Genomic DNA, 18375 nt, shown 5'->3' on the forward strand with positions numbered 1-18375 from the left:
ACAAATTTACACTGTTTCTTTTTATTTATTTATTTTAGGTATTAAAAAACAAAACAGAACAAAACCCCAAACTGGATATAGCTGGTTATGAATCTTTGGTCAGCACAGGTGTGAGAGGAACAACCCGGAGCCTGCATGTGCTTCTGGCCATTTCACATATGAGGTTTGGTCACCGGTCCAGGGACAGGTTCTTGGGTTGAGAAGTACACGGGGACATCCCTTTAATTAGCACGTCCCGGTACAGGATCTTTTCAAAATGACTAAAGCAAACTAAACATCAATTCATTGTACAAACATCTTTCATACACAATAGGCTATGATAAAACGAGGCATATGGTGTATAACTACAGTATTAATGAAAATTCTAAAAAAAAAAAAAATGGATTCAAAACAAAACAACATATATTCCTTGGCTGTACTGCATGATTTGTTTGCACATATGGCAGTCCTGAAACAGCTTGAACATAATAAATGCACCGTTAATCTAAGACAGCACCGAACACTAGAGAACGCCAGGGGTCCCTCTGCGAAGGACTGGCAGTTCCGGAGCTGCCTGCGGCGCCACGCATGCGCGGCGCACCCTGGGTAAGAATGAGGTGGTGTGGGGAGCACGCGGGCTTCCTTGAGGTTCTAGGAGGAGGAGATACAGTACGGTCTGGCCCTGCAACGCTACTGGTCTCACAAGCAGTCAAGGTATTTTGCTACAGTGGTTGCGCCTCATCTTCCGTTGCCTGGTGTGTCTGCTGATGTGAAATATCGTCACGCTGAGCTGCTGTGGCTCTGATCGCCTTTATCCAGGATCTAATGGCATTTCCGTCTTTTCAGAGTATTGATTACACGGCCCATACAGCTCTGTGAGGCTTTCTTTAAAACAATCGGATGTGTACCAGTTGGACGACTGGCAGAAAAACCAAAGGAAACATCTCTTGAATCTACTGGATTTTTAAAAAGCACCTCTAAAAGACATAGCTCAAATTTATAAATCTAAAGAAAAACAAGTGAGTTTCCCTTTTTTGTTTACATAGTTTGTTCATTTCTCCATATATTACTGCATTAAAAATAAATAAACATCTATATTTTTTTTTAATTAGCAACTATAGCAAAATACCCAAAGTGTTACAGACTGCTAACAGGTTAAAAAAAAAAAAAAAAAAAAAAAAGCTCACATTATTTTTGTGCATTTAGTGCCATATGCTGATCTCTTGAACATTTAATTTTAGTTTTTTTTTTTTAATATATTTTAAAGTGAAGTTATATAAAAAATACAGTAACCACGGTTGCCTCTGTACTCAAATCTTTGGCCATACCAGAGTCTCAATTATCCCTCCCTGTGAGGGTCAACATTCTGCAGTCTGAGACAGGGAGGAAAGAAATAAAAGTTGTCTTTCCCGCCCCCCGCCCCCATCTTTAAAATTAGTCCTTGATTTCTCAGAGGCTTCTGCAGGCTGGCTGTGCAGGGATTTGAGCCTGGAACCAGGTCTTGTAAGGGGTTAATAGAGCTGAATCTGCAGCCTCATTCTGAGAGCCTCCCCGAGCTCCCCTACGAGGTAGTCATCCTCATTGTGGTCTTCCAGTTTCTTAAGCTCCTTCTTCTTGTAGAGAGGGATGCTGGTGATTTCCAGTGTGTATGTGCCAGGCACCAGCTTCCTCTTGGCCGTGTGCAAGTAGCTGAGCCCGTTTCTTTGGTGGATGCGGAAGATGCCCTCGTCGTTCCCTTGGGAGATGACATAGCGGATGTGGTTGTTGAGGGGCTCGATGGCGGGCATGAGTTCTAGGATGTGCTCCTTCGAGCCAAGGCCCGAGAGGTTGAACTTCATTTTCATGGGGCTGTCCATGTCGACGCTCTCCAGACTGATGTGTTCAACCTGGAGGAAGAGCAGGAAGGGATGTGGGAAGAGATTCGAAGGCAGAAGCAGAGGGACTGGGAAGGGACGTGTTGGCTGCAACCACCCTGTGTAGGCCCTGCGCCAGAAGCGCTTGTGAAGGAGGCTGCTGTGACTTCCTGTCAGCTGGGAGAAAGGTCAGTCCCACAGAGCTGTCAGCCCTGAGCTGAGCCCACAGAGAGCGTTCACATTTAAAAACACTTTTTGATGAGTTTATGGAATAACATGCTGATTAATAATAATTTAAGAATAATTTAAGAAATGATTATATTTTTTTTTTCTGGAGTCTAAATCAAGTGTAGCTATTAGCGAACAGCAGGGACTATCCTCAGAACAATCTTCATTCTGAAGGCTAGGTGTGATTTGTGAGGCCCCCACACCGTGAGTGGAGTGCATTTACTGGGTGTTTGGCGTTTTTAGTGCAGACCAAGGGACCTGCAGAGTTTGGGGCTTGGGTTTGAGTCTGCTTTGGTTAAAACAAAACAAAACAAAACAAAACAAAACCAGTGGGGCCAGGCCCAGATAAATCAAGTCTCACTTGGACAGAAGGATGGGAAGTTTTAGAATTCTATTTTAGTAATACTGGAAAAATCTAAAGCTCTGAGTTGATGCCTTTAAGTCAGAACTTGGCTCTGGTGCTGCAGAAGGGCCCATCAGTGATCAGACAGAATCCTGTGCCCATTACCACTGTGGCAAGTTTTAATAAGCACAATTTCTGGATTTTTGGTTAGGGGCACCGGATGAATATTTAAACATCAGTTAGGTACCTCCGTCAACTTAAGGTAAATGTAACACTGGCTTGTTTATTATTATAAAATAGAACCAAAGACATTTCGTCTAGAGAAGTCTAGTCTTACAGGTAAGGAAAGTTTCTGAAGTTCAGAAACAAACAGTTTCAGTTCAGAAAACTGAAACAAGTCCTCACACAGCCAGTTAGTTGTTTTTTTTGGTGGGGGAATTTTGCAGTAATGTTAACTGAAGAAGGTGGTGCTAGCCCTGATCTTTGGGCAAATCATCATCTGTGGATACCAGGTAATAATACCTGGTGACATTTACTAACATGTCAGGCACTGTTCTGGGCACTTCACAGTGTCAACACCATCTTCTTGTCAGCCTTCAAGGTTAAGTATTTTAATCCACATTTTACAGGTGAAGAAATTGAAGGAGAGAGAGGTTAAGTGAACATGCCCCATGAAACACGGGTAGTAAGTGGGGAGGGTCCGGGAACATTTCAAACCACATAGGCATGGCCTTACCTTTTAACTACTCAGGTAAATGTCATTGATAGCAAAGACCCATGGGCAGGCAATTCAGATTTGTTCCTTACAAAATACACTTTACTTGGAGATAAAAATTTTGTTTTCTTATATGGGAGGAATCCTTATTCTTACAAATGTCATAGAATATGAGACCTTGTTGGCTTATCTACTGAGAACTAAAAGCAACCTGGTGTGCTACATTTGTATAAAACACAAATGGACACATTCAAAATAATTTATTTCAATCATTTTATAATAGCTATTTCCGAGACGGACACGTTTTTCCCTCTGGCACAAATCAAAAACAAAAACATAGGATCTGAAACTATGACTGATAAAGTACCCCCCCGCCACACACACACCCAGTCCTCGTGTTTTCAGTTAATACTGCCCCTAATTTTGCCGTGCCTCTGCCATATTGTGTCTGTTAATTTAGTTATGACCTTTCAACAAACTGTCCACAGAGGCTGGAACCTATGTTAAAGTTTACTGCAGAGTATGCATGACGGCGTGAGGATAAAATCTTGTGACAGAACCAAGCCAGGGTTACTCACGGTAGTGGGCTCTGGGTCGTGAACGCTTCTCTTCTGTCTGCCGTCTTTCTTAGAGTAGCCATTGATTTTGCACTCATAGCATGCTTCTGGGGACAGAGCGTTTTCCTCGTCCACCTCCGCATCCAGGGACAGGTACTGCCCTTTGTTAAATCCCATTCCTGAGACGCAGTGGCTATTTGCAATGAGAAGCAAGGCATTGTGAGACTTCACAGGGTGTGACCACAGGGTTCCAGTGGGAGACCAAAGACTTTTTAGAAACAGGAAACCAACAGAGTAAACTCTAAGCTCAGAAACACCAACACCTAATAGTCTGGGTAACTTTCCCTTCAACACTTAATACACGAGGTTCTCCCTCATTTTGAGCAACATTCTTCTCAGAATGAGCCCCGGGCTTCTCCAATTTTCATTCCTATTTAGACTGAAGCACTCAGGTATAGTTATATCAAGAAGGTTAAAAAACCAAACAAAAGCAAAGTATGAATTTCAAAAGAGAATGCTTAAGAGAATTTCTGTTGCTTTACAAGCCTGAAGCCTGTGCTTGATGCTCTCAGGGTGGCTCTGTGCTTTAACAGCTGCGATTTCTGAGCTCCTCTTAGGGTTAGTGAGAGTCACCGAGTTGGCTGTAAATGACCTGTTGTCTGGACCACGACCTTGGTGTTCAGGCATTATCAGGTAGCAGGGGTGGACAGATGAGTCCGCACCCCTCAGTGCCTGACTCACTCCCTGTTTCTTCTGGGGAAGGTGACCTTGACTGACTTGTAAATTCCCATCTTCTGTGCTGTGTGAGGCCCAGCTGCCTTGAAGGAAGGATGTGGGTGGCTAGCGCCTCCAATGTGCTTGAGATGGCTCACTTGGGAAGGTGCCATTAGCTGGCGGGAGCCCAGCCTCGTGGTGGTGCCACGCTGACCAGGCACATCCGCTCTGTGCACTATACAGCCAGATGAGCAGAGAGAGGGAAAGACTCCTTCCTTAGGGACCACTGGGTTAGCACTTGCCAAAATTCATAGAAAAATCTCGGGTGAAGCCATCCCACTTACACCTCATAATCCAGGTGTCAGTGACAACACGGGAGCAGGGTTTTTAAAATGTCTCTGGCCTTGAGGGATCTGAGTGAATCAATTCAGGCCATTCTGAGGGGCTGGAGAGTGACACCTGTATAAAAGCGGGTCTCAAATGCACCACAGAGGAGGCGATTCTACTGCACCTCACCCATGTGCCTTCCTGGCGGTCCTTCTTCCCACATCCCAAGTCCTCTGACCAGTGCTTTTGCCTCCCGGGCAACATTAGCTTTCCCTTAAGTGCCGGGACCGCGCTTGCTTCCCAGCGCGGAGAGGTGGGTGGCCTTACCCCTGTCCCACTCGGTAGTAGCCGGGCGGGCAGCCACAGAGGTAGCCCCCTTCTGTGTTGGAGCAGCCATAGTTGCAGGGGTTCTTGGAGGACGAGCACTCGTTGACATCATGGCAGGCGCTGGAGAACTGGTCGAAGGAGAAGCCCGAGGGGCAGACGCACTTGTAACCCCCCAGGGTGTTGTAGCAGGAAGCGGAGCCACATGCATTGGGATTGGAGCATTCGTTCTCGTCTAGGAACACAGAGTAAGAAACTCTTACCCAAGGGAGGGGGCGGGAGGTGAAGGAGAGCCTGGCTGTCAGAGGAATGGCAGTTTCGCGTGGACATAACTCTAGAAGTGTATTTAAAAAATGTTCACTCTGATGGTTGATTGGCAAAGCTTACAAAATTAAACAAAACAAAACAAAAAAACCCCAGACAAAATTCCCCTCACTTAGGGCTTTAAAAAAAACCCTGGCCCTCCCCTTTAATTTTCTGTCTGTGCTATATTTCTGAATAGGATGGCAGCCTTTGGGTACAGATATAGGCAGTCTGCCTACTGAACAACTTCTATTCTTGGAACCTAAGGTTACTTCAAAAGCCTATCTCTCAAATCCAAGGAGATACAAAGTACATCACTACACTTCAGGGGCCACAGGGAGGGAGAAATGGAGAATGACTCCTTATGGGTGTGGAGTTTCTCTCTAGGATGATGAAAATGTGTGGGAGGTGATGATTGCACACTCCTGTAAGAATATACTGAACACCACTGAACTGCACACATTGTGTTTTTAATTTTTTTTAACGTTTTTGTTTCTGAGAGAGACAGAACGTGACCAGGGGAGGGGCAGAGAGGGAGGGAGACACAGAATCGGAAGCAGGCTCCAGGCTCTGAGCTGTCAGCACAGAGCCCAGCTTGGAGCTCGAACCACCAACTGGGTGATGATGACCTGAGCTGAAGTTCGGTGCTTAAGCGACTGAGCCACCCAGGAGCCCCTGAACTGTACACATTTTTAAAAGATGACTTTTATGATATGTGAATTATATCTCACTTTAAAAAAACCTGTTTCTATACACGTTTCCATTCCCCTAGCAATTCCCAAATTCATTCTATGTGGGTAGAAAACATATGTAAAAATTCAAATACTATGAATTACAAAGTAATTAAAAGAAACATTATTTAATTCAATTTATTGAACTGGAAATCTAGTATGCTTGTAACTACTTGAGAACCCATTAGGTGCAGCCTGTATCTTCTGGGAGAGGTCTGCATTCAGCAAATGCTAACCTAGGTTTTACCAGTTTAATAACTAACCTTACACTGTACATTCCTGCCTGCAGGATAATGACAGGTTCTACTTTCAGTCGCTCTTATTTTTACAAAAATCAAAGCCTGATTGTGCTTTTAACTGCGGAGATTACAGTTTTGCTCTTCACTGCCTGGTTGATACATAGCATGTGGCTTGACTCCTCTGGGCTTTATCATAATCCACATTTCACCCTGGGCTCAAGTCACATCTGCTCCGTGGAATTCTTATGACCCCAGTGGAGCACAATGTGGCTGTTTCCCTGATACGTGACAAGTTTACGTTTCAGCCCACGTGGGGAGACGGTCCATTTGCAAGGAGATGTGCGTCTGGAACACAACAGCTACAGGGAGGTTTACGGGGGTGCAGGGGCAATCTCCGAGCCGAGGCCTCTCAGGAAATTTAACTCCATGCAGTAAAGCCCACAAGTTACCAAAAGGATAGATGTGAATGAATTAGGCAATTTTTGTGTAAGGATTATAGCTTCAGAATTAGACCAGCAAACAGAGAGTGCCCGATATACAACTTGATCGGATTACTTACTGTGTATGAGTTCTTAGTCTTCATTTCATGGGGAGAAAAGTATTTAAGTGAATATATAACTAATATTAATAACTAGGCTACCTCGGACACAGGCATAACTGCTGTTTTATTTCTATGTTCAAAAGACTGGCAATTCTGCCATGAAGGCTGACCTGCTTCAGTCATTAAATCTGACATTTATATGCAGTGTTTCTCTCCTAACAGAAAATACAAATTAGGTTATAATTTAACAAAATGATCCTGCTATGAATATAGGATTAGACATTCTGTTAGGTAGGAAAATTACCAGGGAAAGGCAATTAACTGAGTAAATTGCATTTACGTACTGTTGACGAGAATATTTAAATATGTGTCATGTTTTTGTAAGCTCCATAATGTACTCATGTGTTACAAATGTGGTATATTTTTGTGGACTCAGGTAATCTCACTTGTAAAATATTTTCATGTTTAATACATACTTTGTCTCATGCTTCACTGATTAATAATTTTTTCCATGGGCAAGTGTTAATATTCACTTATTTTCAATTTTGAATAATTAATAATGGTTGCAACGATTTGGGAATGTTACCTACCTACATCTGTACAGTGTATGTGCCAGAATGTTATAAATGTTCTCTGGCAAGTGGCTGGAGACTTCTTAAAGTGTTCATGAGAATCAAAACCTTTCTTTAGTATTGGGGCACCTGGGTGGCTCAGTCGGTTAAGCATCCAACTTCGGCTCAGGTCGTGATCTCATGGTTTGTGGGTTTGAGCCCCGGGTCGGGCTCTGTGCTGTCAGCTCAGAGCCTGGAACCTGCTTCAGATTCTGTGCCTCCCTCTCTCTCTGTCCTTCCCCCATTCATGCTCTGTCTCTCTCTGTCTCTCAAAAAATGAATAAACATTAAAAAAATTAAAAAAAAAAAAACCTTTTTCAGTAGTAACACAAACTGTCATTTTCCTTAAGTTGGCAACAGTATTACAACATTGTAGGCTTACAATTTAATATTATTAAAATTATCTGATACACTGACTATAACAGTTTGGTCCCTTCATTCTGTATCCTTTCCCCTTCAATCCTATGAATGACTAATGATATTTACACACACAGGTAACAGATAAAAATAATTTGCGGCCTTTCAACTGGCATTTTGTCATAATTCTTGTTCTTTTGACAAGTTGTTGCTTTTATTAGTTCCTGATGGTTTAATTCCATCCCTGCCATATATTTGAGTTAAAATTCCAACTGGAATTATGTGTGTTCAAAGCAAGGAAATCAGCAATTAAAGTAGAGACCAGCTGGATTCCTCAACCTTGAACAGAAGAATCTAGAAACTTCCAAATAAATCCCTGCTGTTACACTGTGTGAGCTTCTCTGGGGTGACTGCCTTGCTGAAGTGCCCACTTGGAGGATCCCACAAAGGGGAATTAGGATGTACCATACATGGGGCACCTGGGGGGCTCAGTTGGTTAAGCATCTGACTCTTGATTTCAGTTCAGGTTGTGATCTCATGGTCTTGAGATTGAGTCCCCTCGTTGGGCTCCATGTGGAGCCTGCCTGGGATTCTCTCTGCCCCTCCCCAACTCGTCTCTTTCTCTCTCTCAAAATAAATAAATTTTTTAAAAGGATATATACTGTATTAGCCTTGATCTTAAAGTTAGACCAATGTAGTGAAAAACTATATAGATATTTTTGCACTAGGTATTTATAGGCAGAAGCTTCAGCAAACTTAAAAACTTGGAAGCTGAGATGATATTACATACATGTTCCTGTTTATACTTATGGTCACTATAGAAATGAGAATTCTTTTTAATAAGCTGACACATAGGAAATATTAGAAGATCGTCCTTTGGCTGTAATATCCACAGAATTAACTGAGAAATCCATGTTATTTACTAAGTGGAGGGTCTCCTATTTTATAAACAAAGCAGTATCATTGTTTTATACTGTTTTAACAGCTATCTAAAAAAGTACTGTTCTCAATATTCTTAAGTGTTTTTTTTACGCCTATACTTTGCCCCTGTTTAAAAATCAATAAATCAGGGCAAAAGGACATTGGCAACATTTTTTGTGTGTGTACAGAAAAATAAGTAAATTTACTAAATTATTTTGACTGCCTAACTTACACCATTTTGATAATGTTTGAAAACTTTGCCCTTAACTTCTTAATCATTAATGGCTTCTGCATTTCCTTTCATGAGTGTCTATTTGTGGGGGTGACAAAAGCATCTGTCTCTGGCCTGGCCCAAGACTGCAACCCTCTTTGTGACTTTCACAAGATTTGGCTTCCCTCCTTTGAAATCTATCTTGACTTTCTCTTCTCAAATCACTACACCGTCATTAGAAATTTCTTTTGAGAAGACCACAAAGGATAAAATGAGATTAATTTATTTAGTGGATGCTCACAGTGAAATATTTGGAAAACACGTGGAGTAATTTAAATCACTACAGAGGAACAGGAAAGCGCCCTGCTGTTTCTCTGCAGGACCACTGTTCCCCTCTCTGCTCAGCTATGCTGGCATCTGATGTCACAGCCTGTTGGATGGCATGTCTATGAAGTGCATTCAGATGGAGTGAAGAAATGAGGCCTGTGCTAAGTCAATCAGCTGGCTATTCAAGTACAGAATAATGTTCTCTTTGATCAGTCTGTCCTCAAAAGGAGAACTTCTATTGACTATTAGCAATGCAAGGAACAGAGCTAAAGGTCTACACATTTTATTTCATAAAAGCTTTTCTCTGGAGTTTTCAACAGAATTAGCTCTAACTAGATACTTATTCTACCTTCAAATACTTTAACCTTCTTCATTAGATCTATGTAACTGAAGAGCACAGATGGATGGCTCTTATTAAGCTGATGTGAATTCATTTAGATTTATATGAGGGAGATGGATGGGTAATTCTTCAACCCCAAATCTAAAGATAAGACATCAGTGATGAAAAGCCCCAGACCTTGGCAAATGAAGACGACGATTGTTGACACCACTTTTACAAAGTTAAAAAAAGTACATGTAGTAGAAATTTCTAATTATAAAAGCTCTAGTTGAGTTACCTTTTAGGCCCTTAAAACAACATTTTTATTCCAGGTATTTTCAAACATACACAAACATAGAGACTAGTTAACAGATGCCCGTGAAGGACTGCTTTTAAAGTTCTAGGATTCTAGGGGTGCCTGGGTGGCTCAGTAAGTTACACATCCCGACTCTTGATTTTGGCTCAGGTCACGATCTCATGGTTCTTTGGGTAGAGCCCCATCTCTGGCTCTGCACTGACAGTGTGGAGCCTGCTTGGGATTCTCTCTCTCCCTCTGCGGAACTTCTGCTAGCTCCCTCTCTCTCGCTCTCTCTCTCAAAAATAAACAAAGTTCTAGGATTCTGAGGCTACACTGAAGCATCAGCCTTTGTTAGTTGTTCATTTTATGCACAGATACTTTAAGGTAAGAAAGGCAGATGGCAGGGGCGCCTGGGTGGCGCAGTCGGTTAAGTGTCCGTCTTCAGCCAGGTCACGATCTCGCAGTCCGGGAGTTCGAGCCCCGCGTCAGGCTCTGGGCTGATGGCTCGGAGCCTGGAGCCTGTTTCCGATTCTGTGTCTCCCTCTCTCTCTGCCCCTCCCCCGTTCATGCTCTGTCTCTCTCTGTCCCAAAAATAAATAAAAATGTTGGAAAAAAAAAATTAAAAAAAAAAAAAAAAAAGAAAGAAAGGCAGATGGCACATAACAAGCAGGAGCTCACCGACACACTGATTCCACTGGTAATGCTGAATATACCCTTGAGGGCAACCACATCTGTAGCCTCCCAGGATGTTCTGGCAGCCATGCTGGCACCTGTGGTTTCCATCACATTCATCCACATCTGCAAAAACAAGCCCAGCATGAGATTCACGCAGACTTGCCTCTACTGTTCGGACGTGCACTCCCAACACAACCTGGGCTAACTGTCATCAGGGAAACCAACAAGACACACAAAGAGGCTGTGAGCTCTTCCAAGTCACATGGTTATTAAGGGTCATCACAGATGGTTCTAAGAGCCCACCTTCTTCTTATGCTGTCCACCGGACCATCTCCTGTCAGTGCTTTCAATAACATCTTCATTTCAGCAAATCAACAATAGCAACCACAAATGTTGTGTATATTTTGGATGGATTAATTAACTGCATATGGTGTGATTTATTTGGTAGGAAATTGAAGCATATTTGCATTACATATTCCAGTAGATTCAATAGTGATTCAGACATTTTATTCCTCGATTTCAGCAAGATACAGCACTACAGAGATACCATTCAAAATTAAATTTAAAATTTAAGTATTTGAATGTTATTTCTAGATGTGATGTGGTATTCTTACACATCTGGAATAATTTCTTTGTTCGTACATGCATATTCTTTGGGAATGATACCGGAGGTTTTGAAATCTACCCATAAAGAGTAAAATAAAATTGACACGTTTGATGTGTGTACAACAAATTTATATGGATAATTAATAAATGGTATCTTATGTGGATGGTCACAAGCTGAACTGACAAGTGGCAAACAGCTGTACATTCAGAATACTTTAAAATTTTCAATGATTTCAAATATAAAATGTTAAAATGGAAATTTTTGAAGCCGAATTTTTCTTGGATGCAAATTAGATATATAAATGTCCTACACTTCTTATAAAGAGTACATTAAAAACTATGAATATATTTCTTAAATCAAAGGGTGACTAAAATCAATAAAGACATAAACTGCAATAGTTTATAAAAAAACTATATTAAACTATATATTAAAGCTTAAGGAGATGTATATAGTCCTATAATTTTTTTGGCATGGGTATTTTGCAAAAGATACCAATTCTAATAAATTAACACTTGGGATGGAAATATTAGAGAACAGTTTAATATTTTGTCAGGTATAGGCAGATTCTTAATTTATTCCCAGTTAAACATTTCCTTGCACTTCACAAGAAATACCTATTGTGGGGGGTAGATTTATAGAAAATGCCCATTGTCGGGAAGAGAGTGAATCAGGAGTTTCAGAACAAATGAAATGGAAATAGCTCTCACTTTCCCCAGTGCTTTTCGTCTATTTCTGCAATTCTCTTTGATAACTGGTTCTTTCAAGACTTAACTTTCACACATGTCGTTATCATGGAACAAAGCCCCATGTTTTTTTCTGATTTATTTGTATACTACTGTAAACCATATTAGCTACAGAATTCTCTTGCAGTTTTTTTTTTTTTTAGATCAGTAATTATGTAAAGACAACACTTACTTTAAAAGCCAGTTCATACTCTCAGAATTTTGGTTCTACCACCTTAAAGTTTTCCTCTGCCCCCAGAATGATACATGAAAATCTAAGAACAAAAATCAGTTCCTGAGTTCTATCTTGTTAAGTACTTTCTTTCTTTTGAGATGATCTCATTTCTCATTTAGTGGCTTGGGAGTTAAAAATAGTTTGCTGTGTTAGATCAAGGATTTTTGAGCAAATAAACTGACCTTCACAGTTCAGTCCAGTGGCATCAAGAGAGAACCCTCTTTGGCATTCGCAGCTGAAACTTCCAGGCGTGTTTTGACAGATTCCTTTTGCTCCACAGAGTGAAGGCTGAGACCCACATTCATTGTTGTCTAGCAAAGCAGGAAGGAGGAATGTCAAGCTTCCTAATCATTACCTGAGATTTCACTGTACAAAGTGAAAAGTGAGGTATGAAAGCCTAAGTTTCAAGATGTGAAAACTTGAGGGAAATGTATGGCCAGATTCATTGTCATGTTAGTGGCAAGAAAAGGAATATTTCAAGACATGTGAAGTTATAGTGTATCTTGGGTTGATCGAGGACATGATTTCTGATAACACAGACTGAAGGTCTCTTAACGTGCGTGTCTTCTAACATAAAATAATCCACCGTGTTTGCTAGCATGTTGTAAATTACAGTGAACCTTTATCCATATTTTTTCTGAATACACATGGTTATATTTAGAATGCAATAGAAAGGCACTGTTTGGAATACACCCTACCGTGCTTGTGCTTGGTTGGACCTTAACTATTTTTTTCCTTTGGATATTATTCTTGGGCAAAAACACCTATATTATTAGCCTCATTTCTAGACCACTAATTATGACACATTGGTCCTAAATAGGAGTATTGAGCCATTCGTTATTCTCCCACTTTAAGTATGGTTTTTATGCATCTACCAAGAGTTTGCAAAACTTGCCATTTGTAGTTTTGTCTTACCAATACAAGCAGTGTGGTGCTGTGTGAAACCAGGTGGACATTTACAGGTAAAACCTCCCAGAGTGTTGACACAGAGGAACTGGCAGTTGTGCTGTTTGGTTTGACATTCATCAAGGTCTGAAATGAAAGACAAGCCAGTGAAAATCAGAGCAGAGTCACCTGGCTGTGCATTCTTTCTCATGAAGCCACAGGATGTGTACATCTTCCATTGGGAGTATATTGCCTAGAGTTGTGCAGGAAGCTTTACAGACTTCCATATGTGTATGGCAAGCAGTTCCTTTTCTCACATGTCAGCAGCATAAATATCATGGGCTGCTCTGATAGGATGGCTAAGGTGATACATAACACAAAGTTTTCCTAGAATAGGAAAGTGAATGGAGGAGTCACAGCGGTTTACACGAACCGTTCTCAAAGCGAATATCCAAAGGGTATAATTTTTGAATTTAATGCACAGTTCAGTACATGGCTGGTCACTTACTCCTATTAAAAGATGGGTTAAATAATAATAAAAACATCTGGAAATTGATGAAGATCTGAAAACAAACACTGAGTCAGGTTCTCAGACTCCAAATGAAAACACCATTATAAATACAAGAGGGAGCCAAAAAAAAAAAAAAAAACCAACAAAAAAACAAAACAAAAAAAAAAACCCCAAAATACAGCATCTGTAATTCTGATCATAAATGGAATTTATATTTGAACTAACAGAAAACTCAAAATGTGATTTTGGTTAGATTAGAACTTAATATATTGAAGTAAATATGCAAAACATCTTATAATATAAGATATAAACAACACTAATTCATTATATTAAAGCTTAAAAAGCACACACTAGTTGTACTCTTAACAACGTGCAAAATTACACTGACTTTTGATGGCTCGATAAATAGGTCAAAGAGAATAGTACTGCGTGCTATTATTGTTAGTACTTTTTTTTTCGGTATTCCTTGGAAATAAAACTTCATTCTTCTTAAGAATAACCTGTATTTCAAAAATTTAAGAAGGAATTTCCTCAGTCCATTGATTTTATACTGGTGAGATTTATGACAAAAATGAATGCATGACTATAGCACTGGAGCCACAGTAATTGTCTAACTTAGTTTGATAATTACTTTCAATACTACCTAAGCAAAAAATTTTAAATTCAACCATTCATTTTCAATATTCTGTGGTAGACATATAATAAAAGTAGTGTAGAGAAATAAGATCCTACATAAGCAACGAAAGAAATTTGATTTCAGTTACTTGTTTCAATCTCTTCCCTCAACAATTTTTGTCTTATGTAATTTCATTTAATTTTGAATTGTTTGGTTTGCTAGAAGAAGCAAACTGGGGTAGTTTGGGTTTCAATGCTCTCTGCCCCCTGCAAGTGTCCTTCAGTAGAGGTTTCTGTGCCATAATAAGGTGGTCACTAGGAAGATGTGCTTTAATGAAGGAGATACAGGTGGAGGAATCCCGGACTCGCTAGATTCGGATCTGAAAGAAGAGAGACAGGGGTCAGAAATGCCAGAGACTTGGCTCACCTTTGCACGTCTTTGCGTCCTCCTGTAGGACATATCCCCGGGGACATGAGCACTGGTAGCTTCCCTCAGTGTTCTTGCAGATGAAGTTGCATGGTTTTGGGGACTGAGAGCATTCATCAAGATCTAAGTAAGAGTGATATGAAGATTAAATTCTTAGTTTCAAGGAGCAACTGGCCTCCTTCCTCCCTCCATATTCTTACTTCATCTTTTTCTTTTCCACTTCAACTTAAAATGGAAAAACAGCCAGAGAGAAAAGATGCACGCAACAGTGTCCTTGAGAGTAACGTACTGGTTTACTTTGTAGAGCAGTCTATGATTCTTGGATAAATGTAATATCCGGACAACTGTGCGGGTTCAAAAAATCCATCACATTGGTTTTTTTAAGTTGTTAAATATTTTTGAGAGAGAGAGAGAGCGTGTGTGCACAAGTGGGGTAGATGCAAAGAGGGAGACAGGATCCCAAGCAGGCTCTGTGCTGTTAGCACAAAGCCCGACATGGAGCTCCAACCCACCGACCATGAGATCACAACCTGAGCCGAAGTCAGATCCTCAACTGGCTGAGCCACCAGGTGCTGTGCCACTACATTCTTTAGATTTATGTATTTTGGTTTATAGCTTGAGGATCATACTCTAAAATGTAAGAATTTCTTTCTTCCTTTAAAAAAATTTTGTTTATTTCTGAGACAGAGAGACAGGGAGAGGGAGGGAGGAAGAGAGGGAGGGAGACAGACAGAAAGAATGAGAATGAACAGGGAAGGGGCAGAGAGGGAGACACAGAATCTCCAGCAGGATCCAGGCTCTGAGCTTTCAGCACAGAGCCGGATGACCCGATGTAGGGCTTGAACTCATGAATTGCGAGATCATGACCTGAGCTGAAACCGGACCCTTAACCGACTAAGCCACCCAGGTGCCCCCAGAGTTTCTTTCTTCGGACACTGTGACACACGGGTATGGAAGACGTTCTCTTGAACTGTTAGCTGACATGCTAAGCACCGTGGGGCACCACAGATCCAGATCCAAGTCTTCACTCTGGCCCACCGTGCTGCTAGACTCGGGCCCAGGCTGCTAGACTACACACACACCACCAGCAGGTTCCCTTTGCTGTCTGTCTGGTCCTTATTTCCCCCCACACCCTCCCTGCAAGATGGCCCAGGCTCTGAGTCACTGGGTCAGGGGTCACAGCTCCTTTCAAGGCGGCCCTCCGTGCACAATTTTCCCCTCCCAGGGTTCAACGACATCTCCCTCTTCTCTTTTGGAACAGCCCCAGCACACAGCACTGTGCCTCGCAGTTTCTACACACTCTGCTCACATCTTTATTCAAAACAACTGTCTGTAAATCGTCCCCACCTTTCAACATACTGCCTCTTTACTGCTAAGACTGTCAGACGGCAAACAATCTCCATTTCTTCCTAAAACATACTGATCCATGCCTCCAGAATGCCAAAAGCTCATGATCAACAGCCTGGTCTCAAGCACTCTCATGCCCAACCCAGTGAGTCAGATGCTCACTAAGAGTCAGTATGGGTTTTCTTAACCTTTTCATCCCAGGTTGTTATTAAAACAGGAACTTGAATAGAAGTAAAGCTGCAAGGTAATTAAATATGGAGGAGAGAAGACTTTTTTTTTTTTTTTTTTTGGTCATCATTGAAAACTCAGTCGAATGCTTTGGAAAGACTGGATAAAGGCAAGCCTCCCACTCCTGCCCTTAACTGTTACGGAATTCTGTGTGTGAGACAATAAGAAACTGAATTAGAAAAAGAGACTGTAAAAACATAGAAGGATTCTGCCTTGAGACTTCTTTCCAACTGGAAATGATACATGATGCTTAATTGGTATATTTTATGCCAAAAACAGCAATGAGGAGCAAAACGCATTCTCTCTATATATGCTAACACACATGTCCAGAGTCCGAAGTCATTTTGTATTAAAATATAAAATGTTGAAACAATACTTTTGAAATAATTTTTATGCTTCTCCAATTGAACACTTCCTGATGAACTGAACAGTTCTGTGTCCCACACGCTCCATGGTAAACACTGCATTGACAGAAGTGACCTGTAGGCAATGGGAGCCAGCCACCCCCAGAGGGAGAGACGCGGCACCTTACCTACGCACGAGGTGCCGCTGATGTCTGTGGTGTAGCCAACCTTGCAGAAGCACCGGAACGAGCCCATGGTATTGATGCACTGACCATTGCTGCAAAGGTTTGGCATAACTTTGCATTCGTCGATATCTGTGGGCAACACCAACCCCAAAATGAAAACAAACGTACAAGTTAATATATATGCGGGGATAACGCTGGTGGGAAAACTAAGAGAAACGAAGGAAGTGACGTGAGAGAACTAGCAACCAACATCCACAGTGCTGCTCACTCCAGCGGCTGGCAACATGCAAGGGAAAGAAAACTATTCTGAAGTGACCGGAAGAGATACATCCATGGAAGCTAGGTTGAAAGCCCTGCTTAAGTCTACTTGTTTTGCAATGTAAGTGCGTATTATTTTGGCGGGATGTATACAGCTACCTCTCTGAAGCTCAAGTAATCTGGAATTTGTGGTGATCTCCTATGCCGGACCTCATATTCACACTGGGATTCGGCTCTGAAGAAAGGGTTTCATTAGCAACGTAATCAGGCCCAGGGCCAAGAGTCTGTGTAGTAATAGAAGAAAATGGTATTTTTCAGGACATCAGTCTATCAGGTGGTTGTACAGAAAAATGGAAACAGAGGACTAACGGGCCAGAAGCTAGAATTTACCTCCAAAGTTAGAGCCTTTAGATATAAACTGCTTAAAAGAGGAATGGGCTCAGGAAGGGGAAAAAAAAAATTGGAAACCACTAACTGATAATGAGACTTGCTGGTTTGTATATACGTTGCAAACTGACTGAGTCCCTGTGCACAAATAGGCAACACGTATTTAAGTAAAGCAGGTATAGTTTGGGGGGTTACAAGCATGGCCTTTGGGGTAAGACAGGTATGTTCTGTTGCTGAGTGCATCCCTTAGAAAGGGTGTGATCTCAAGAAAATTACTTACTGTTACTGAAGCTTTCAGTTTTCCCAGTAAATCCTACCTCTTAAATATGAAGACTGCATCTTTTCCAGTCTCCAAATCATTAGCAAGAAGCGTATACAAACACATGTAAGTATTTCAGCTATCGTATCAATTTTTCACTTTTCCTTCCGGTTAACCTAAGTTAATGTTCATGGTATTGGTAGCGTGTGTCAATTTCCTCAACTCCTTACCTCTTCCATCAGTGGTATATCCTGGGCCATGAGGACATATCTTTTTGTACTGGGCAGTTCCCGGAAGTGGGCAAAGCTCACACTGGTGACCCCAGCCTCGCCCCCCGTCACAGCAGCATTCGGACTTTGTGACGAGATTGCGGCTGCTGGACGCCATCTGACACATCGTCTGCAACACCTCGGCAAAGCAGAGTCCCTGTCGATTGTCTGAAATAACGAGTTAATAAGCATCAGTGACATGGTGCTGACACTTCATTTTCATCTTCAAGTAAAATAGGACCATCAATGCTTTTCTTCCTGGCGGTAATGTTTTCAAAGGTGAGTACTCTTCTATGTGAACAGCCACACTGCCTGACAGTTTCATGAACACAAAGGTGTTAGAGAATCAGTTCAAAGCATGTTCTTTTACTAGAGTTTATTAAATTTGACCAAAGGTGATACTGTCCTTTAGAAATAGATTTATTTTTCTTCAATCCATCAGCAACTAGTTGATAGCAAGCTATCATTCCTGCAGAATGCAAATAAAAGGAAAATGAAATGAAATCATTTCCCTATAAATAAG

The 18375-nt window shown here is 41.3% G+C and overlaps 1 protein-coding gene across 1 annotated transcript in view; it reads right to left on the reverse strand.

The window, feature by feature from the left end:
* Window positions 1-1490: 1490 nt before the first annotated feature.
* Window positions 1491-18375, reverse strand: part of FBN2 (fibrillin 2) — a 256875-nt gene continuing 239990 nt past the window's right edge. The window contains exons 57-65 of the mRNA XM_047094456.1: window positions 17814-18020; window positions 16683-16808; window positions 14576-14698; window positions 13053-13169; window positions 12320-12448; window positions 10577-10696; window positions 5044-5275; window positions 3697-3868; window positions 1491-1865 (exon numbers count right to left, since the gene is read on the reverse strand). Of these exons, the coding sequence (XP_046950412.1) occupies window positions 1491-1865; window positions 3697-3868; window positions 5044-5275; window positions 10577-10696; window positions 12320-12448; window positions 13053-13169; window positions 14576-14698; window positions 16683-16808; window positions 17814-18020 (1601 nt within the window). The remainder of the gene's footprint in view (window positions 1866-3696; window positions 3869-5043; window positions 5276-10576; window positions 10697-12319; window positions 12449-13052; window positions 13170-14575; window positions 14699-16682; window positions 16809-17813; window positions 18021-18375) is intronic.

The sequence above is a fragment of the Lynx rufus genome, unplaced genomic scaffold (assembly GCF_022079265.1).
Source record: "Lynx rufus isolate CCGP_SWC_20201006 ecotype Redwood Valley unplaced genomic scaffold, mLynRuf1.p SCAF_1, whole genome shotgun sequence".
Classification (NCBI taxonomy): domain Eukaryota; kingdom Metazoa; phylum Chordata; class Mammalia; order Carnivora; family Felidae; genus Lynx; species Lynx rufus.